Genomic DNA, 22,355 nt, shown 5'->3' on the forward strand with positions numbered 1-22,355 from the left:
GTTCTATTTTATGAATGTACCATGACTTATTTAACTGCTCCCCCATTGTTAGACATTGAAGTTGCCGCTGGGTTTATTTGTTTGTTTTTTGTGATTACCTATAATGCTGCTCTGAACATCTTCGAGCAGGCAGCTCTTCTTTGTTATTGTTGTTTTCGATAACTCTGTCAAGATGCATTCCTAACAATGGAATTATTGGGTCAGTTTCTAAGGACTGAAAATCAAAGTCCACCAGCTTTGTAAACTAATATAGCTTCTCCTGCAGCTGCTGTTTGGAACACTGAAATCGATGTTAGGAGCAAATGTGAACGAGTCAGTCTACCCCCTAAGCCAGGGACCAGCTGCATAACCCTGACTACATACTGTAGCATGGCTCTCCACCTTCTACAAGCTTGCAATTCTACCAGCAATGATTGAGTGTACCTGTTTCTCCACACTTCTGGTAACATTGGTGTTTTGGGTTATTTTTTTTTGTCTACATTTTAGTTATTTTTGCCAACTGGGCATGTGTGAGGTGGTGCCTCAGAGTATCAGTGCATCACAGCATCAGTGGCTTTTTTTTTTTTTACTCCCAAAACATATGTCTTTGGACATGTCCCTTATGGAATTCTCCCTCCCAGAGAGACCCAAGTTTGGGTTTAATCCATCATCCTTAGGAAACTTCAATTATTCCTTAAACAAATCCATATATCACAAGAAAGACAGCTTGAGCTCAGGAATTCTTTCTCTATAGGGAGTGGCAATAAGCTGTTTTGAAGTCATAGAGAGAGCTCAGTACCACTAAGAAGAGCAATAGACCTGGAGTCAGAGTCCCGCCCCCCCCCCCCCCCCCCCGGGTTCAAATCCTGCCTTTGCAGTCTATTATATGTATTACCTCACACCAGTCACTTATCCCTCTGAATCCTAGTGTTATTATCTGTAAAATGATAATAACTATAGCTAGCATTTATATGACATCTATGTATCAGGCACTGTGCTAAGAGCTTTACAAATATTATCTCATTTGATCTTCAAAATAACCCTGGGATTTGGGTGCTATTATTATCCCCATTTTACAAAGTTGAGGAAACTAAGGTAAACAGAGGTGAAGTGACTTGCTCAGGGTCACACAACTTAAAACTGTCTGAATTTGTTGTTGTTGTTGTCATCCAGTTGTATCTGATGCTTCATGATACCATTTGAGGTTTTCTCGGAAAGGATCCTGGAGTACTTTGTCATTTCCTTCTTTAGCTCATTTTACAGATGAGGAAACTGAGGCAAACAGAGTGAAGTGATTTGCCCAGGGTCACACAGCTAGTAAGTTTCTGAAGCCAGATTTGGACTTATTCCAGGTTTGGCCACCTAGCTTCCCATAAGTGTCTGAGGGAGATTTCAAACTCTGCTCTTCTTACTTCTAGGTTTGGCGTCTTATCCACTGCACTACCTACCTGTCTCAAAAATGAAGGGGAGGGGTGGACTAGATGAACTGGAAGGTTCTTCCCAGTTCTAAATCAATGTGCCGATGACCTAATTCTCTGCTTTGATGTACTAGAATTTGGTTGCATCTAACAGTGCTTAAATAAGTCAGTTGGGGCTTATAAATCTTCATAGATGGTATTTGACCTTTATGACTTCAATAATTCAAGGATCTTGTAATTTCGTCAGTGTGAGTTGTCCATTATAACCTTCTATAATGTAATAAATGGTCGTTAGGAGTTCCTGTGGCCAAAAAAACCATCCTTCTCTGGCCTGCCCAGTGAGGAGTCTGTTGGCCCTGAGAAAGGTCTTGGACAACAGAAACACACATATGCACAGCCCTTGAATGGGGTTGGGGGGACCAGCCAGGACTTAGAGGAAGTTCATCCTGCAGAGACCTGAGCTCTGGACCACAGTGAGACCTCCAAGGAGGGCTTCCATGCAAACTGACCCAGATTAATGCTTGTGAAAAATCAAATAGCCAAAAAGGGTGTTGGGTGGTTTTTTTTTAAAGGTTACAGTCTTGCTGAGCAATGGGAACACATGGAAACACAAAACGTGGCTCTTCAAATCAAGAGCATGGCAAAGATTTCTTTCCTCCATTTTTGGCTAAATGAGTGTACCTGGCCCACATTGGACATTATAGGAGTCCCATAGACCAGGATACACACACACACACACACACACACACACACAGCTCTCTGACTCCCAGGAGGGGTGTGTGTTTGTGTGTGTGTGTGTGTGTGTGTGTGTGTGAGATAGAATAAGGTAGCTAAAGCTATTTATTGCCCTGGAGTCAGGAAGACCTGAGACCAAATTCAGCCTCAGACAGAAATAAATTGGGGGCAGCTAGGTGGCGCAGTGGACAGAGCACCGGCCCTGGATTCAGGAGGACCTGAGTTCAAATCCAGCCTCAGACACTTGACACTTACTAGCTGTGTGACCCTAGGCAAGTCACTTAACCCCCATTGCCCTACAAAACAAACAAAACAAAACAAAAACAAAAAACAAACAAACAAAAAAGAAAGAAATTGCATCTACCTCCCAGGATTGTTGTAAGAATCAGATGAGAAAATATTTGAGAAGCACTTGGCACATTTCCTGGCACATAGTAGGCACTATGTAAATGTTTTTATTGTTGTTAGGAAGGGAGGGAGAGGAAAAGAGGAAAAAGAGTGAGAAAGACAGAGATTGGTGTAGGGATGTTGGAAGAGAATGGTGAGAGGAGGAGGATCCCAGATCTAAAGCTAAATGGGGAGACCATCCAGCCCAAACTCTTCCTTTGCAGAGAGGAAACTGAGTCCCATGGAGGTTAAGTGGACACATTAGAGGTGATACAAGTCAGAGGCAGGATTTGAATCCAGCTCTATCCAGTGTACGCTTTCTTCGTGCCACGATGCTCCCAGTCCTGGGTAGGCTTCAGGAGGGAGTTTACTGGGGAGAGGGAGGGTTGTGTAGGTGTGAAGGAAAGAGAATTGGCATAAATGTAAAGGGCAGGTAGGGAGGGTGAGTGAAGATGTGAGAAAGACTGTGGGGATGGAGAGGAAGGGCCGGTATAGGTATGAGGTAGTGGGAGGATGGTTCACTAAATTAATAGACTCAGGGTGGGCAAGAGTCTTTGAGACATTGGTGCACACCTGGACAAGATTTGAAAACTATCAGCCCAGGGGCAGCTAGGTGGCGCAGTGGATAAAGCATGGGCCCTGGATTCAGGAGGACCTGAGTTCAAATCCGACCTCAGACACTTGACACTTACTAGCTGTGTGACCCTGGGCAAGTCACTTAACCCCCATTGCCCAGCAAAAAACCCAAAACCCCCAAACCAAAAAAACCCTAAAACTATCAGCCCTTCCCATCCTCATCCTCATCCCCTTCCCCATCCCCAACATGATACAGTGACTTGAGTCTCTACTGTGAAAGGGGGTTGGCTTATCATTGAATCTCTGTGCTTTGGAGAGAAAAGTGTTTGAGTATCCAAGATATGTGCACATCTGGTTGGGGGTGTGGGGGAGGGAGGTGCCCTGGGTAGATGCCTCCTTTGCTTACTCCTAATCCAGATCCGGTCATGGGGTTTGCGCTGGAGAACTGTCTGAGGTGCTTAATCCAATCTGGCTCCTCCATCCCCAGAGTCTCACCCAGCCCTATTCACTTGGGTGGGGCAGGTGAATTGGGAGGGGGCAGTGACCAAGGGGCACAGACTGTTGCTGAGGACTCTTGGTGAGAGAGGAGGGGAGAGGAAGGATGGAAGGAGAGAGGGAGGAAAAGAGAGAAGTGAAGGAAGGGAAGGAAAATTGGAAAGGAATGGAGGGGAGGAAAAAGGAATGGGGGAAAAGAGAAAAGGAAAGGAAGAAGAGAGGGAGGAAGGGAAGGAGAGGGGAAGGCAGGGAAAGAGAGAAGGAAAAGAGAAAGAAAAAGAGAAGAGGGAGAGAGCATAGGAAGGAAGAAGACAAAAGAAGAGGAAAGGAAGAAGGAAGGGAAAGAAAAGGGAAAGCAGAAAAGACAAAAGGAGAAAAGTAGAGAAGGAAGGAAAGAAAGAAGAATGAAGAAAGGAGTTGAGAGAGCAAGGCGCAAAGGAGAAAGAAGGAAAAAGGAGGGGAGGAAAGAAGAGAGGAGAGAAAGAAAATGGGAGGGAGAGAAGCAGAGAAGAAAATAAAGATAGAAAGAGGGAGGACTGGGAGGAAGAAAGGGAGGAAAGGGGAAAAGGGAAGGAGAAAAAGAGAGAAGACCCAGAGCAGCCACAGGGTACAACAGGAGAGCTTATTGACACATTGTTGAATGTTGAATACATGAATGAATCTTGAAAAACTCCGGAAGTGCCTGACTGGGGGAGTGGGGAAGGGGTGGGGGGTGGGCTTCAACTCTATGTGGCCCTAAGAGAGTCCCTGCAATGTGCAGCAGAGAAGAAATGCCCAATACCATTACTTTTTTGTGTGTGTGAGGCAATTGGGGTTAAGTGAATTGCCCAGGGTCACACAGCTAGTAAGTGTCAAGTGTCTCAGGTCGGATTTGAACTCAGGTCCTCCTAAATCCAGGGCCGGTGCTCTATCCACTGTGCCACCTAGCTGCCCCAATACCATCACTCTTAACCACCTCACCCCACCCATCCCACTCACCCCCACGAGCGAGCTCGAGCACACCCCCACACCCCCACCAAAACATCATTGCCCTTTTAAAGTGCAGGAACAGTTGTGGGGGTTGGGGAAGGGCTTAGGGAGAGGGACCAAGGCCGGGAGCTGTGCTGCCTTTGGGGACTGGGATAATGGTGGGAACTGTGCATGAACTACAGAAGGGAGAGACTGAGGAGGGGAGAAGGGAAGTCTCTGGGGAGAGAGGTGAGGGTTGAGGGCTTCCTCAGTCTTCAAAGGTCACACGGATGTGTAGATGAACCCAAATGAAGTCAATCACTCCCCTCCTCTCCTCTGGCCCCCTCCCCCCTCGTTTCCTGGGCCACCACTCAGGCCCTTTTAATAAGGAGTCTGTGGGGAGCCCGGGAAAGGAATGTGGGCAGGACCAGGCAGAGTACTGAGAGAAAAACCGATGAAGGGAAATGAAAGGAGGCTTAGAGGCCCATCCAGGAAGCCTGGGAGGGAAGCCAAGGCTGGGAAATGCCTTGGTCGAGAAATGAACTTTCCCCGAAAGGCGGCCAGCCCAGGGCAAGGGAGACAAGATGTGTGTTGAGCCGGTCCTTCCCGAGCTTTCTTCTCCTTCATCAGGGCATCTTCCAGAATCAGAGCCTAGCAGTCTAGGACCCCTTCCCCTCCCACCCTTTCTGCTTCTCTTACTTTTGGCGCCAACTATTAGCCCAGATGCTACCTGTTCTCCCAGGGGCCACCCTGGAAAAGGTGCCTCCCCTCCCTGAGCCGCAGGTTCCTTCTCAGCCAAGGCGAGAAGGGGCTGGATGCTTTCAAAGGTGCCTTCCGGTTCTGACATTCAGTGACTCCCTACACCTGCCAAAGAGACATCTCCACTCCAAATGCTCATTTGGACTACCTGTGGTAGAGCCCTCTCAGCTCTTATTGGTCTGACCAGCCACAGGACACCCTGGGCCCTGACCCCAACAGAGTGAGGTCACTTTGGTCCTCTTGGAGAATAAAGGACAAACAATCATACCTGTCAAGAGGGAGGTAACTTCTACCTGAAAAGCCAGGAACAAGAAAAGGTGAGCATAGTAAGGCTGTGTGAGGGGCAGGGGTTTTCAGGTGTGTGAATTAGAATTAAAATTTAGAATGTGAGGCCTCGAAAGGGCCTCAGAGATCATGGAGTCTAAACCTTTTATTTTGGTTTTGTGGGGCAATGAGGGTTAAGTGATTTGCCCAGGGTCACACAGCTAGTAGGTGTCAAGTGTCTGAGGCTGGATTTGAACTCAGGTCCTTCTGAATCCGGGGCTGGTGCTCTATCCACTGTGCCACCTAGCTGTCCCCCACCCCTTTTGTTTTACAGGAGAGACTGAAGTTCAGAGAGGAGCAGGGATTTGCTTAAGTTGCCCAGGTGGCAGATCATGAACCAATCCACTCCCAGACTCTCAATCTTGTGCTTTTTGTTGTTTTTTATTTTTCTATGTCATGCTGTCTCTAGACCAAGTTCCCTCAAATCAAGTTGAAGGGAGAAGCACTGTGGGCTTGTAATCAAGCCAGCCTTGGAATGACCCACTAGGCAGGCTGATTGGGGAAAGTGGAATTTATTGGGGGAGGAGCGAAAGAGTTAATCTTTAACCTCAGGGTTAGGGTGATGAAAAAGTATTGGACTTGACCAGCGGTCAAATTCCAGGTCTGATACCTACTAGTTGTGTGAACTTGACTAAGTCTTTTCACCTCCTCTGTAGAAGTGGTTTGCAGTGTGTAAACCTCTATGTGGGTGGACTAGATCATCTCTAGGACCCCTTTCCATTTCTCATATTCTGAATTCTAACCTCCAAGTTTGCAATTCCACCAACAATGAATGAGTTCACTCCTTTCTCCACAACTCTGGCAGTATCTGAATATTCCTTTCCCAGGAACTTTCTTTTTCCCTGGCTTTTTGGAGTCACACACTCTGTGAACTTAGGTGACTTTGCATCTTGAACCCATTTCCTCGTCTGTAAAATAAGTGGGTCTCTAAGGTCACATTTAGTTCTAGCATTTGGTGATTCTGAATTGGGGTAACTTGGCCTGGAGAAGATGGGAGTAGGAAGCAAATAATCTCTCCAGAGATATGAAGGACATATTCTCCATCTTGGCAATCCATTGGAAGAAATGGGTCCATTAGGGTTGATGAAGAAGCACCTTCCACCTTGGGAAGGCTATGGAGCTCCCTTAGAAGTGAGTAGGGGAAGCTGGAAAAATCTTCGGAGGTCTTTGAGAATCATCCTCCCCATTTACCAGAAAGAGGCTCAGAGAGAGGATGAGAAATGGATAAAACGACCTCTCAAGGTGTCATCCCACCTCAGGTATTTCAAGTACAAGAGAGATCGCTCTTTTGGGCTTCTTGCCCGAGGACTCAGGGAGACAACAACAGCTCCAGCTCCAGGGACCAGTGGGGAGATGCAGTCCTCACGGCATCTTTTACAATGTGTTCCCTGCCAAATTGATTCAAATTGGCTTGGATATGAACATATGATTAAAGGAATGGCTCGATTCATTTATCAGGAGAGATTAAAGAGCGGCATCTGCGCAGCCTAGCTGGGGGACAATTAAGAAGCAAATCGCTAAGTGTCTATGCCACCAGGCAGCGAGGGGGATGGGGGAAGCAAGAAAGGACGAATGGAAGAACCCGCCCGTTGGAAGCTGGGTGGAGGAGAGAGTCTGGGGCTCACTAGCCTCTTAGCCTTTGGAGGGGACAGCCATGGATATCGATTAGGCACCACAGGGAGTGATCACAGACCAGGCCACTGGGCATCGCAGTCCATGACATCACGTCTCTAACCATTGGGCTTCTGCTCAGGTTCTTTCACCTGCTGCCCCAAATGAAATAAATTGTGTTGACTTCTCACCAGAAGTTTCCTTTCAAGTACAATGTAAGTTTCCTGAGGGTAGACACTGTTGTCTTTGCTTTTGTATTCCCACTGACTAGCACTGTGCTTGGTACACTTTTTTTTTTTTAAACCAGTCTCATGATTTGATCAGTACTGGGAGTTCCCAGTGAGTAAAATCCCTCTCCCAGTGTGACTCTAAAACTTTATGTTGCACAGCACACTTTCCCAGAGGCACAGGCTCGGGACTTGAATTCAGGTCTTCCTAACTTGGGGGCCAGCCCTCTACTGTGTCACCCTGCCTTTACTTGGCACATAGTAGGGCCACATATTTAGACTTGGAAGAGACTTCAGAGTCTAACAATCCCCCCTTTCAAGAATGAGGAATCGATGCTTATTGAATCACATAGCTTTTTGTTACTCTCAAGGTCATTGCCTATGCCTAGGTGACTAGACTAATTAGGGCATCTTTCCTTATGGGAAAGGGCCCATCTGAAAAAAGACATGTTGTACCCTACTGGGTACAACTAACCTCAGGGTAGCTTTGGCCTTTGTACACAGGGAACCAACCAAGCGCCATTTTGTTATTACCATGTGGTTATCATGTAATCCTGGCAACCAATGATGCCAAAAACAACCTAGGAAACAGAGGCAGAAAAAAAAAATCATGGCATGTTAAAGCCAGAAGGGACCTCAGGGATCAATTGGTCCCAACAATCTCCCTTGATGAAGTAACTGAGGCCTAGAGAGGTAACGTGATGACTTGTCTAAAGCCACACAAGTTAGCGACTGAGCAGAGACTAGAACTCTGAGACCCTAAAGCTACAACAGATCAAGCAGGGTCTTTATTGACCATGCAGATCCCTGGGCACCTGGGCTCTTCGGTAAAATCACCCCCTGCATTATATCCTCTCTGGTCACATAAGCCCAGGAGCAAGGAACAATATATCAAGAAAGCTCCTCCAACCACTGGGTGGCATTTAGGTGAGTCTTTTGTCTCAGTGCTGGGAAGCACTGGTTGGTGCTGATGCTGGCAGGGGTGACATTACTAGTTAGAGAGACGATTACCTGGCAATCTGAGCTTGGTGAATGTAGGCCAAGTTCTGGGCTGAGCCAGGATGGGAACAAAAGATGGGGCAGGTCAAACCAAGCATTAGGTGTCTAGCATCATCCCTAAGGATGCTTCCCTTCTGCCCAGGTCTGTCCAATAAAGAGTTGTTAGGAGAAAATGGGAGGGAAGGTGGCAGGAGCTCAATGAACTCATTTACCTAAGATGGAAAAAAGTTACCCCCCCCTTAATTCTTGATGGTTTGTTATCCTGTCCTTCCCATCTTACCAAAAGAAGCCTTCCTAGATCCTTGGTATCCAGAACTTCCAGTCCTCTTCTTCATACATGTTCCTGAGACCCCAACTCTAATGGCAGCTGCCAGGTGAATACTCAGATAAATACTATCAGTGTTCAAATGTTCAGAGATGAACATTCATGGTAAATAACCAGAAATATGGTGACTTGTGGGGGAGGGCGGTTTAATGTTGGTGAAGGGGAGGAAATGGAATGAATGACTGGCAGAGAAAAGTCAGTAAAAGACCATGAAATTATAAATTTAGAATCAGAAGAGACCTTTGGAAGTCATCTAGTCCAAGCCCCTCATTTTACAGAGGAGAAAACTGAGTTGAAGGGGATGGGGATGAAATAACTTTCTCAAGGTCACACAGAGTAAGTGTCAAAGAAATGATTTGAGCCTGGTCTTCCAATTCCAGTGAATGTGCCCTTTACTGTACAAAGATGGCAGCTGACAATACCAAACCCATCTCAGCCCATCTTGAGTTTCCTTCCTGTCTAAAAGGTTGAGAGAGGGGGGAAAGTGGGTCCCCATTCTGTTTCTGCAAAGTTCAGTCAATAAACTACAGTGAGAAGGACTGAGGTTCAATTTTTAAAAAGCATTTTCCACTGGAGAAAGGTTTGGTGATCCCAAAGAAAATGAGAGCAAATGGTTTAATCTCCTTCCCTGGAGATTATTAAGGCTGACAGACCTCTCCTGTCTCGGTCAGTTTGAGCTGGTTAAAGCATGAAGGCAGGGGACAGATGAGATGACTTCCAGATGACCCACCCTGTCAGCTTGAATAGTCTGACGACCTTCCACAGGCCCAAACTATGTGACTGCGGGGTGAAAAAGCTTCTTGTGTTTCTATTCCCCATCCCTGACCCCATCCCAACCCCACTGTTTCCTTTTGTCATTCCTAAGGCCCTCTGAGCAGTTAGCCTAAATTATGGGTCTAACTTACAATCCATCTCCCTGAAAGCCTGTTTCCTGACTCAAAGAAACTGCAGGAAATTTGACAGGGTCAGGAGGAAAAGAAGATTTATTTCCATACTGAAAGTAACCAGGGGAAAGAGACGCACAGTCCAAGTGCAAACCAAGAGAGAAGAGAAAGGGAACCAGCAGAAGTGGGCCAGGCATTGATTGCTCTTTGGCCCTTGTGGCTGATTTTTTTATCAAAAGGCTAACCGATGGGGGCTCAGCCCTGGAGATGGTATGTGGTCAGCACAGCGAAGAAAGGGGAGGATGTTCTTTTGGGGATGGGGGGGAGGAGAGAGGGAAAGAGGAAGGGGGGGTGAGAGGGAGAGAGGAGAGACACACAAAGAAAGGCTCAGAATGTAGGATCAGGGCTTGATGTGGGCGTGCAGGAGACTGGGTCAAAGTGCCCGCCCATCCCAAAGCACCTAAGAAAAACCCAGTCTTCAGTGTTTCTGATCCAAGCACCCAAGGTAAGCCTTTCCCTTTCCAGAATTCGTGTTCTCGTGCCAGTCTACTGGGACAGAGGAACAAGGGAAGCAGTGGTTTGACTGAGCCCCAAGCCTCCATCCTGGGGTTTCCCAGTGACAAGGTCGCTGCACTTACCAAACTGTATATTCATGGGTGTAGTAGTTTTCTCTGTGTGTAAGCTAAGCCCATGGGAACTTGTGCGCCCCACCCTATTCACTCTCTCAGAACCTGGCTCCCCACCTCTTCTTCAGCTGGACAAACAAGAGCTCTTGTCTTTGGCTCAGCTGAAGAGCGAGGATGGACGTCGGATTCCCCACCCGCCCATTTCACCCCTCCCCCACTCTTTCCTGGGGACTTGGCCTTGATAGGGGAAAGGTCTGGTATTTAAATTAGAAAATAAAAAAGACAGCAGGCACTGAGAAGAGAAAGCCCATCCCAGCCAGAGGGAAGGCTCTGGGGCTGCTCCTTCCAGGGGACAAAGCAACTGAAGAGTGTCCCAGTGGAGAAGTCTATCCCAGCATAGCTCCCCACCCAAGAGGGCTGAAAGGGCGCTTCCGATCACTCGGCCCAGGGGGAATGTCCCAGCCAGCCGGTCGGTTCAGTTCTGAAGGAGGCGGGCAAAGGTTCGGTTTTCCCTCCGGGCATTCTTTTCCTCTGGCCCTACTTGCCAGGGCAGGGGGAGGAGCCACCCACATCCCAGAGAGTACCCCCCTGGAATGGGGTCTTTCCCATGCAAATCGATGGTGCGGGGATGGGGGGCGGGGAGGCGTGTGCCCCGCCGTCCTTCGGGAGAGGCTGGAGCGAGCCGCGCTGGGAGAGGGGCGTCGGAGCAGATGCCACGGGCTACGCACTGGAGTCCCCTAGCTTGGCTTCTGTGTCACTGTCGCTCAGGTAGCTGTGAGAGGATCGGGGTCGGGCGGTGTGGTCCAGGGGCTCATGCTCGTCATCTGAGCGGTCAAGGGCAAGGGACTTCTGGTAGCTGGAGGGGCTGCGAGAAGGGAAGAAAGAACACGTGCTCACCGGGGATGGTCCCTTGGCAACCCTGGGGAAGCCCCCAGAGCCAGCGGTGAACACCGGCCCCCCCACCAAGGGGAAGGGTCTCCCAGCCCACCCCCAGCACAAAAGCGGGGAGAGAAACCCGGTGCTAAAGTAAAGGAGATGAGCCGTTTGGTCTGGCTTTCAAGGATCTTCGGAAACCCCGGCCCTTCCCGCTTCCTTACATTTTACTCACGTGCACAGGCTCCACAATCCAGCTTCACTGGTCCACGATATTCCATGTCTAGACTCCAGACTTTTACACTCGCTGTCCCCCCCTGCCCTCACCTTCACCTCTTAGAACCTTTGGCCCCCCACAGGACTTGGCTCAAGTCCCACCTTCTGCAGAAGGTCTTTTCTGGTCATCCTCTAGCTGCTAGTGCCTTCCCTCTCAGATCACTTTCCTTCTACTCCATAGCTTGCAAATATCTACTTATTTAGATATTATCTCTGACATTAGATTGAGAGCTCCTTGGGGCAACTAGGTGGAGGAGTGGATAGAGCACTGGCCCTGGAGTCAGGAGGACCCGAGTTCCAATTAGATCTTAAGACACTAGCTTTGTGACCCTGGGCAAGTCACTTAACCCTGATTGCCTCAAAACGAAAAAGAAAAAGAATGGAAGCTTCTATTTCTGCTACTTAGCACAGTGACTGGAGCCTAGTAGGCAATAACTGTTAATGATTGGTCTTTGAGTTCTTCAGAAGATCTGATCATAGAATGGGAGCCAAAAAGAACCTTAAAGGCCATGTGATCCTCCCTTCCTCAAATCACCCTGTAACATAATTGTGTTTACATGCTGAAGTAGATGTAAGCTTCTTGAGGGCAAGAACAGTTTTTCATTTGTGGTGTCTTCCACACAGTAGGTGCTTAATAAATGTTTAATTGGAGAAGCCAGGAGACAGTTTACTATTCTCCCTGGCCCTTCCAACTACTCCCAAGCAAAATGGCTGATCCTGGGTGATATGACTCTGAAGAACAATATCATCCACCCAGCCATTCATCTGTCGATCTGTCTGTCCCATCCATCCATCCATCCATCCACCCATCCAATTAACATTTATTTGGCACTTATGCCTATGGAACCAAACGCTATGCTAGGCACTTAGGGATACAAAATTTTCCCATCTAGAGGCACCCCACCTCTTTCTTCTGTGCTAAGGACATCAAACCTATTCTGAGCCAGTAGCTTTCATCAGAATACAAGAAAAAGTCACTCTCCCCTACCTGACCTCTGACCTGGGTCATTGCCCAAAGGGCACAAAGTCTGTTTGTCAGGAAGATGTGGAGAACGGAGTATTTTAGTAAATAGGATAAACTATATATTCCACGCATGAACTCTCAGTTTTCAAGTAATTTGCATAAAATACAGAAAACAAAAACTACACCAAAGAATCATCCTTTGATGATTCAGAAGGCACTTAGGGTTCTAATAGTACCCAAGGGCCACACATTACAAACATTAATTATTACAGCCTAGTACTGTTTGTTTTTTTTTTTTTTAAAGCTGGGGTTTTTAACTTTTATTATATCCTGGATCCCTTGGGCAGCAGTCTGGTGAAGCCTATAGACCCCTTCTCAGAATCCACGGCTTGTGGTGTTTGTTTTTTTCGAGGCAATTGGGGTTGAATGACTTGGCCAGGGTCACACAGCTAATAAGTGTCATGTGTGTGAGGCAAGATTTGAACTCAGGTTCTCCTGACTCCAGCGCTGGTACTCTATTTATTGTGCCACCTAGCTAGATGTCCCCGAATCAAGTTTTTAAATGCATAAAACAAAATACATAAGATTACGAGTGAAACCAATTATATCTATGTACAGATATATATTTTAAAGATTTTAAAGTTAAGTTCATGGACCCTGAGTTAAAAACATCTATCTTAAATCTTTCTAGTTGTTTGGATTCCATATTAAGGACAGTTTCCTAATTTGTAGAAAGACACCGAACACTTACTGAAGGTCTGGTGTGAGATGAAGGAAGTAGTGGCTTCTATTGAGAAGGGGTGAGGGAGGGCCTCTAAGAATGGGAGGCTGGGAGCAAGATTCACGTGTGAATGGGAGGCCTTGGGCTTCCCTCCTTCCATGCACATCTGGTCTGGAGACTGCAGTCCCTGCTTCTGTATCCCTAAGGTTATCTGGCAGACCCAGGGTCCTAGGTCATGTAAATTGTCATTCTGCTGGGAAAAGGCCAAGAACAGCAGGCAGAAGCTGGTGGGTAAGGGTGAACAGACGCTACGTGGGTGGGGCCCTGGACAAAGCCCTGGGCCTGGACTCAACTTGAGTTGCAACTTGGCCTCAGACACTTATGAGCTGTGTGACCTTGGGCAAGCCACTTAACTGCTGTCTGCCTCAGTTTCTTCATCTGTAAAATGGGACACAATAGAAGCACCTACCTCCCGAGGTTGCTGTGAAGACTAAATGAGATAACAAATAAGCACTTTGCACAATGCCTGGCCCATAGTAGGCCCTATATAATGTTAGCTATTATGATATTCCTTGCCCCACCCCAACAACTAGGGGATTCTCAAACCACCTTTCCCAGCATCCTAAGTGGAAAAAGCCCCTTGGCATGCAGCTGCTGTGCCCTTTCCATTTTGAGCATTTTAACCAAATTGTTTAAAAAGCCTTCTTCCCAGAGAGCTGAGGCGGCATCTCTCGTTCAGGGCTGTCGAGAACAATTTGGCACATGCACTAATTCCCATTGGAAGAGCCTGTAGTGGCAAGTTCCACTCCCCCCTCCTCTTCACTGCAGCCTCCGTGCCCTGAATTCTCTCTGGTCCCTGTTACCAGATGGGAAATTAGGCCTCCCTTTCCAACCCCCCCCCAGTTTATCCACCACTGCCCCCATGCCGGTGAGGGCCTCATGCCAACTAGGTTCTGATGAGTTCCCTTCCTGGTCTCTTTTCTTCCTGGCTTCCCAGCTGAGCCATTTCTTTCTGGCCTAATGCCACCTGGTGACTCCAATTCCCCAAGGTGACAATGTATAAGAACTCCAGATCTGCTCCTGTTTCCCAGGTGAGAAGGCCCTCGGGGAAGGTATTGTAGTTGGAGGAGAATGGGATGTTTTAGTTACTGATCTCGCTGCCCAGGGTATCAAAGGGGACAGGGGGCTCAGAGCTAATGATGCCCATGCCGTGGCCTGACAGCTTCTGCCCATCCCCAAATCCATCCTTCCAGCTATGGGTTTACTCCCCAGATGAAAGCAGCACTGGTTTTGGAATCAAAGGACCTAGGTTCAAACCAGTCTTTTCCACTCAGCTACTACCTGTGTGGTCTTAAGTAAATCACTTAACCTCCATCCACCTGCTACCTCCTTTGAACTAGACTAGACAATCTCTAAGGCTTTAAAAGTATCATCTTATCTTGAGAGAGGTAGGACCTGGACTTGTGGTTTCATTTGTACAAGTAATTCCAAGATGAGGAAATGCCTTCTCCCAAGGCATTCTTTGCAACTTGTAATCTTAAGAGGGTTGCCTAGGTCGCCGAGAAGTGATGTGACTTGTCCAGGGTCACACAACCTGGATGGGTCAGTGCTGGTAGGAAGTGAACTCAGGTCTTCCTGGCTCCAAGGCCAGCTCTTGATGCCCTATGCCATGTTTGCCTGTCCTTGGTAGTCTAATAATGTCACACTTGGAGTCAGGAAGTCCTGGGTGCAAATCCCACCTCTGACCCAAACTGAGCAAATCATTTGTCCCAGGAAACTCCCTAAGACTATTAATTTGCACTGGTAGATGAGATCACAGGTCTGGCTAAAAAAACAAAAAATGATTACATCATCATAATAATGATAGCTGAAATGTTTACAGCGTTTTGTTGGTAGGGCATTTTTTATATATTATCTCATTTGATCCGTGTATACTGTGATATAGATGCTATTATGCACCCCATTTCACAGATGAGGAAACCAAGGCTCAGAAAGATTGAAGGACTTGCCCAAGGTCACCCACGTTTACTAAGAGCCTGGGGTGGAGTTTGAACCCAGGTATTACTGACTTCATGTACAGGGCTCTCTACCTACTATACCCGGCTGCCTCTCACCCCTCCATCAATGGATATTCCATGCCAAGAGGGGAAGGCATGTAAGAATCCCACTGGGGAAGATGATTTGCTAAGACAGGAGGCCCAACATTTTGTCTCCTGCTTCCTGACTTAACGGTTTTGTTCCCCATGGAGCTGACGGTCTCTCCAGCCTTCCCAAATTCTCTCAAGTGCCCCCTTCTAACAATCTGCCTCTAAGAAGCAAAGATGACCCGGTGAAATGGTCTAGCGCAGGGGCTCTTCACCTGGGGTCCATGAACTTGTTTTTTTTGTTTTGCGGGGCAATGGGGGTTAAGTGACTTGCCCAGGGTCACACAGCTAGTAAGTGTCAAGTGTCTGAGACTGGATTTGAACTCAGGTACTCCTGAATCCAGGGCCGGTGCTTTATCCACTGCGCCACCTAGCCGCCCCCCATGAACTTGGTTTTTAAATGGGCTTGTATAACTCTTTCCATAGAATTAGTTTCCTTTGTCATGTAGAGATTGGATTTTATGCCTTTAAAAATTCTTCTGAGAGGGATTGACAGAATCCATCAGACTGCCAAGGGGCTCCAGGGACCCAGGAAGACTGTGCCAAAGGGCCCATTCTGCCTGGGCTTCAGGACAGCCCTTGGGATATCGGGACCAGACTAAAGGATCTCAAGAGACCTGTCCTGTTGTCCCCTTCTGACAGAGACCCCGAATCCACCTACTGCAAGAGAAGCTCATTTCCTCTCGTTAATCATCCTTAAAGGCATGCAGCTGGTCACGGCTAGATCCAACCCCACCAGAATCAGGGACTCTGTACCATGCACCCGCCCCGTTTTTGATCCGACAGTGCTTGTTCACAAACGCACACGGCATGCAGAAAGTGCTTGTTAGTGCATGAGTCCAGATACAAACAGAGGTCTGGAGAGGTCCCGGAGGGTCAAGGAGGCCCAGGCTTCTAGATCACAGCTAGCTGGGGAGGGCGTCAATGGGCTCTACTGGACGTGGTAATTTCATGCTGAAGCCACCCTTTCTTGTCCTGCCTCTGATGTCAGCGGTGAGTGAGGCTGCCCTCCCTGTTGTCCCCTTCCAAGGGACGAGCCAGAGCAATGTGGCCCAGAAAGGCCTTTAGCTAGCCAGGGCTAAGGAATATACAGAGACAAGATGCTCAAGCAGTGGGAGGTGAAGGGTCATTATTTAAATTAACTTCTGAAACCCCACAAGGACCCCTCAAGCCAGGAAGCAATCTGGAGATTTGATAGAGGATCACAGATCCACAGGGGGCCCCAAAGGCCATGAAATCCTGCCCCCTCATTTCACAGAGGGGGAAACTGAGGCCCAGGGAGGAGGACTTGCCCAAAGGTGCATGGGTAGTCTGTATCAGCCATAGGATCTGAACTGTCTTCTGCAACCACAGCCAGTGCTCTGGGCCAGGAAAAAGGAAGAAACAAAGGCTGATGGGCTTCAGTTGTTCAGGCACAGGGTTCCCATGTCAAGAGATGGATTAAGCCTGGTTTGGTTTATTTGGCCCCCTTGCCCTCTGTGCCCACGGGCAAGAAGCTGATGCATGGAGTAAGCAACAGGCCGGGCTAAGGACAAAATATGTCTCATGACCACTGACACGCCAATGCCCACCTTGGACATATGAGCACTGCCTTCCCTGGGGCACAGAAAACCTCCCCTCTCATGACTGAAAAAAAGCTGCCTGATACCCAAGATATCCATGCCATCTCTCCGCCAGGCATCAGAGGTTGTCATTGAATGTGCCAAAGGCTGAGTGATTTCTGAACATAGCTGGACCTTAGTAAGAAAGGCTGAGACATGGGGCAGCTAGGTGGCGCAGTAAATAGAGCACTGGCCCTGGATTCAGGAGTACCCTTACTAGCTGTGTGACCCTGGGCAAGTCACTTAAAAGTCACTTAACTCCAATTGCCTCACAAAAAAGAAAAAAAAAGAAAGAAAAAAAGAAAAAAGTAAGGCTGAGACAGGAGAGGAAGAGAATCATTGCACCCAACCACTGGAGCTGGGAGACATGCCCCTATCTTACAGAGTTGGAAACTGAGGCCAAGAGAGAGTCATGGGATCCTAGATTTAGAGTGCCTCAGCCCGCCAAGGCACCAAGAGGTTTTTCCTGCATGCCGCCGGATAGAGGGCCTTTCTCTCGGGCCTGCTGAAGACGTCAGTGTGGCTATTAGTACATGGGGGGTGGCGCACACTCCAATGGCACACGCATGCTGCCCTCCCTGCGGGAGGGCCACCTACTGCATTAGTCGCTCTCGGGCCGGTACAGGTAGCGCATCATCAAGCTGTCCACCTCCTTCTTCCGTTTCTTCTCCTCCTTGCGGGACAGTCCGCTGGCCGGCCCTCTGCCCTCGCCCTCCGAGGCCGGGCCCGTCCCTTCCGGGCCCTTCTTGACGCTGGAGCCGCTGCGGCACGAGACGGTGGAGCCGCTGGAGGAAGAGGACGACTCGGAGGACTCGGACTCGGTCTCCTTCTTCTTCTTCCTCTTCTTGGATTTCTTCTTGCTCTTCCGGGAGCGAGCCTTTCCCCGGCGTTTGCGTTCGGAGGAATGCTCGGACCCTGAGCTGCTGCTGCTGCTGCTGCTACTGCTGCTCTTTCTCTTGCCTCGGCTCTTGTGCCTGCTCCGGGACCTCGACACGTCGGCGGCCGAGACCGAGCGGCGGATGGTGGCGGGGGCGGCCCGCTCCCCGCCGCTGACCCCGACCTGGGCGCTCCGGGCGCTCCGGGCGCTCTGGCGGTCCTCCTCGTCCGAGTCGGGCTGCAGGCTGCTCCGCTTGAACTCTGCGGGCTTGTAGCTCAAGACCTCGTGGATGGCGGCCTCCAGGTCCGGGTCCAAGTAGGAGTGGTGGCTGACGGGGCGGATGCCGGAGCCCGCAGGCTCGTCGGAGGCGGCGGTGCGGGGCCGCGGCGGCACCGAGAGGCTGCGGGCCAGCGAGGGGTGGCTGTACTGAGAGTGCAGATCGCTCAGCGCCAGGCTGGCTCCGTCCTCCTCCCAGTCATCCAGCAAGCTGCGGCCCAGGGACAGGCGGGAATCGGGGCTCTCTCGCCCCAGGCCAGAGGCCCGGCTCAGGCATGGGCGGAGGGGACCGGGCAGGCCCTCCAGCCTGGAGGTGCTTCGGCGGGAGCTGGGAGACCCCGACAGCGAGAAGCTGAACGACGAGCGGGCCTCATCGTCCCGGGCGCTGTGCCGAGTGGCCGAGGAAGCCCGGCTGACCGGGGCCGAGACGGTAGAGGCCCGATCAAAGTCGGAACCCCACCTTTTCTCCAGCCCCCGGCTCACCCGGCCCCTGACCTCGGAGAGAATAGAGCTGCCCTCGTCTCCATCTTCAACCTTCTTACAAGGGCTGGCCTCCCCACCGCCTGGGCCTCGGCGGGCCCTGCGGGGTGGCCGCTCGGGGGAGGCCGCCCTCTCACTCAGGGTGGTGAAGAGGGACTCCTCATCCCCGGTGCCTCCGATGGAGTCCTTGAGGGTGAGCCGCTTCCGGTAGCTCAGGGAGCTCAGGGCAGAGGCCGGCCTCTCCTCCACGCCCTTGCCCTCCTTGGGCACCGTGTTGAGAGACAGTCTAAGGGAGAGCCGGGAGGCAGAGAGAGAGCCGGCGGCGGCGGCAGATGAAGGAGAAAGAGGGGTGTGGGAGAGAGGGGGAGAGAGACACACACACAAAAGAACAAGCATTAAACCCGGAGAATAAAGACTCAGGAGGAGGCAGGGGAGGAGAGAACAGCAGCAGCAACAGCAGCCCTGGCTAAGGGGGAGGGAGAGCTTCGGAGGAAATGAAGCAAAATAATTTGCGTCAGTGAAAATAGCTTCACGGAGAATGTCATGTAAATTAGACTATTGTTCTATTTCATCACTTTTCCCCCCTCTAAAACGTTTAGTTCAATTTATTTCATTGTCAACTACCTGGAGCCTCGCTCACTCCCAGACGGATGGCAGCGGGGCGGGGACGCAGGCATTATCTGCAATAACAAAATGTTGCTCGGCCGAATAAATTAAACCAATTAGAGGTGGCCGCTGGGCGCTGGTGGTGAGGGGGCCAGATTCAGGGAAGGGGAGCGAGCGGAGGAGCCAGGCAGGAAATCGCTTCTGCTACTCGGCCCACTTGGCATCCATCGCACTCACCCCAGAGCAGCCCGTTCTGCGCCCCGTGGTGGGGAGCGGGGCTGGCAGGGAAAGAAGCAGCCGCAATATGCGGGACAGTGAGGAGTGAGGAGGAGAGCCGCCCCTTTTCTCAGCTGCCATGGTAGGTAGGTGGGCAAGAGAATGCCACCGACCTCCAGGAGGGTGGGTGGCAAGGGAGTCTGGGCTCTAGAAAAGAATATGGAGACTGAAGATGAAAGGGAAAAGGGGAAGCAGGGGTCTCGTAAACCCTGGTTGCTGGCTTTTTAGTCCCTTATTCATAAGGAGCTTGCTTGGGGCTGACCAATGAGGTCAGGGGGAAAGAGGGGAGGAACCATGTACTCCCTGGGTACTGGGAGATTCGTTGGCACTCAGTGCCTTCTCAGTTTTGTTTTTTTTTCTGGGGGTGGGGTGGGGCAATGAAGGTTAAGTGACTTGCCCAGGGTCACACAGCTAGTAAGTGTCAAATGTCTGAGGCTGGATTTGAACTCAGGTCCTCCTGAATCCAGGGCTGGTGCTTTATCCACCGAGCTGCCTAGCTGTCCCCTTTTGTTTCATTTCTACTAAAGCCCCAGAAATCCAAGGGCCTTGGCCTGTAGACCTAGTGAGCTCTTACTTCCTCTTGCCCCCAACCTGCCCATCCTGGAAGCCTAGCCCCAAAAGATTACTCTACCAGGTGGTAAGAGAGATTAAGGAAGCCAACCCCATCTCAGACCCAAGGCCTGCCACTGAAACAGAAAGGGTTAAAGAAAACACATCAGGGGAGAGTAAGGTCCAGGAGATCCCCAAGAACCTGGTCCATGTCATCCCAGGGACCCAGGAAAATCCTTGGAAAATTCCCACACTCAGAATCCCTTCAGGACATGGCCAAGCACTGTTGAGTCACCTATATAGGAACAGTCACTGCTCTGGGGCCTGGAGGCAAAGCCAGCTGTTCTAGGCCCTCCCTGTGCTCCGGAGCTGGGCAAAGCATCTCTCCCAAGAAGGATGTAAAGAGAGAAGCTGGTGGCGTGATGCCTGCTTCACCCACGTGCCGGTGCCGCAAGCAGCGCCCACCTCTGCCGAAGGGGTGCCTAGCAGCTGCCCTTCTGGCTTACCTGCTGGCCCTGGGGCCAGCTGCCCACCGGCTACTCACCTGGAGCTCTTGAGACTTCCGTCATCCGAAGCAGCCTTGGAAGGCCCCTTGTTTTTCGACAACCAAGACTTGACACCATCGACCCGATCTTCCAGCTCAGAGTCCATGTCTGAGTCGCCCTCACTGCTTAGGCAAGACACAGAGAAAGGGGCAGGGCCGGGGAAGGAGGGAGGAGAGGAGGTTATATCACACAGGGTCCATGGGACAGGCAAGAAGAGGAGGCATTTCCCTCTTGAAGGGCCAGGGTTGGGGGTTGAAAGCATGCTTCTTAGTGGGAGGGGGAGAAACAGGTAGGAAAAAGAGGGCGATTAGAGGCAGCTCACACCATTGGCAGGGGGGCCCTGTCTAGCACTTGGTACATAGTAGGCGCGTAATAAATTCTTACTGACTGTCCTCCCTTTGAGTTACACAACTGCATGACCTCCCCAAAGCACACCACTGAAAGACACCAACGCCACAGTGGGCACTGCTTTACTGGCAGGAAGTAGGCCATGCGTGACCCACTAATTCGACCAATCAGAAGAGAAGCGTGGCAGTGAGCAAGGCTACCTACCCCCTTTTCTGTTAAAGGGGCATCCTGGGCTCATCAAAGATGGGCCTGTGTTCAGGGCATCAGAGACCTGCCCTGCTGGTCTTCATCCATTCATTTTCCAAGGACACGGCCCATCTGCCCTACCCCAAATGCCAGGACTGTGTTGCCAATCCTGGGACCAGAGGAAACAAATGCCCCTTAAACACAGTGTGGGAAGTCTAGCTAAGCCTGGAGGACTGCGTGGGTGAAGGAAGGGGCTATCCTGGACGAATGCCTACGACAAGGACAAGGCAGCTGAAGCCATGGCCCAAACCTGTCCTTAGATACAGACAGAATGTAAGCCCCTTGAGGGCAGGGACTGGCTCACTTTTATTCCTGTACCCCCAGAGCCCGGGGCCTGACACAGAATAGTCACTTAATCAATTCAAGGTCACCCAGGCATTTAATAAATGTTTAATAAATGACTGCTTTGGGGCAGCTAGGTGGCGCAGTGGATAGAACACCGGCCCTGGAGTCAGGAGGACCTGAGTTCAAATCCGACCTCAGACACTTGACACTTACTAGCTGTGTGACCCTGGGCAAGTCATTTAACCCCCATAGCCCCGCCCCCCCCAATAAAGAAATGACTGCTTCAAGGTCACCCCCATTCTAGTAGAACGTAAGATCCTTGAGGGCAGGGATCGTTTCATATCACCTTGGTATTCCTAGGGCCTGGCACATAGCAGGGGCTAAATAAATACATGTTGATTGATTGGTTGATTGACAAGGGAACTGGGGCAGCTAGGTGGTGCAGTGGAAGCACTGACCCTGGATTCAGGAGGACCTGAGTTCAAATCTGGCCTCAGACCTTTGACTTACCATCTGTGTGACCCTGGGCAAGTCACTTAACTCCAATTGCCTCACACACACACAAAAATATCATGGGATTGACAAGGGAACTGGAGAAAGGAGGGAGAGGCTTAGGAGCAGGAGAAGGGAAGCTGACTATTCCTTGAGAGCCTGGGCACGCCCTAGGTTTCTCAGGACACACGGCTACGCCCACCAGTCCTAGGCTGGACCCTCTGCCTTCCTTTGTCCTGCTCGCCTTCTCTACTCCGGCAGGCACAGGATTCCTCCTCCTCCTCTAGGCAGAATTGTTCTAAGCTCTTCCCCACTCCCATGCAACTCCAGGGTCTCCAAATTTTGACCTCGGCGTTGAACAAGAGCATCCAGAAACAAAGCCGCACCCCTGGAGCTTCTTGGCAGGAATTCATCTTCCGCAGGGCTGCTAACCCACTAATTCCAAAGTACAGGCCTGGCCACACCACGCCTTGCTCAATAAACTCTGATAGCAACGCTACCAT

General features: G+C 50.1%; 1 protein-coding gene across 21 annotated transcripts in view; it reads right to left on the reverse strand.

Moving 5' to 3' along the window:
• Positions 1-9,748: 9,748 nt before the first annotated feature.
• The window catches only part of MYO18A (myosin XVIIIA), a 153,434-nt gene continuing 140,827 nt past the window's right edge, over positions 9,749-22,355 (reverse strand). For 10 of the 21 annotated variants that reach the window (XM_043999883.1, XM_043999881.1, XM_043999879.1 and 7 more), the window contains 3 exons: positions 20,481-20,603; positions 17,470-18,821; positions 11,023-11,158 (listed from right to left, as the gene is read on the reverse strand). In XM_043999883.1, coding sequence (XP_043855818.1) covers positions 17,474-18,821; positions 20,481-20,603 — 1,471 coding nt within the window. In that variant the 3' untranslated portion in view covers positions 11,023-11,158; positions 17,470-17,473. Of the gene's footprint in view, positions 11,159-17,469; positions 18,822-20,480; positions 20,604-22,355 lie in introns of all 21 variants that reach the window. The other 11 variants (XM_043999889.1, XM_043999894.1, XM_043999892.1 and 8 more) reach the window with 2 other exon arrangements.

Source organism: Dromiciops gliroides, chromosome 4 (assembly GCF_019393635.1).
Source record: "Dromiciops gliroides isolate mDroGli1 chromosome 4, mDroGli1.pri, whole genome shotgun sequence".
Taxonomy (NCBI): domain Eukaryota; kingdom Metazoa; phylum Chordata; class Mammalia; order Microbiotheria; family Microbiotheriidae; genus Dromiciops; species Dromiciops gliroides.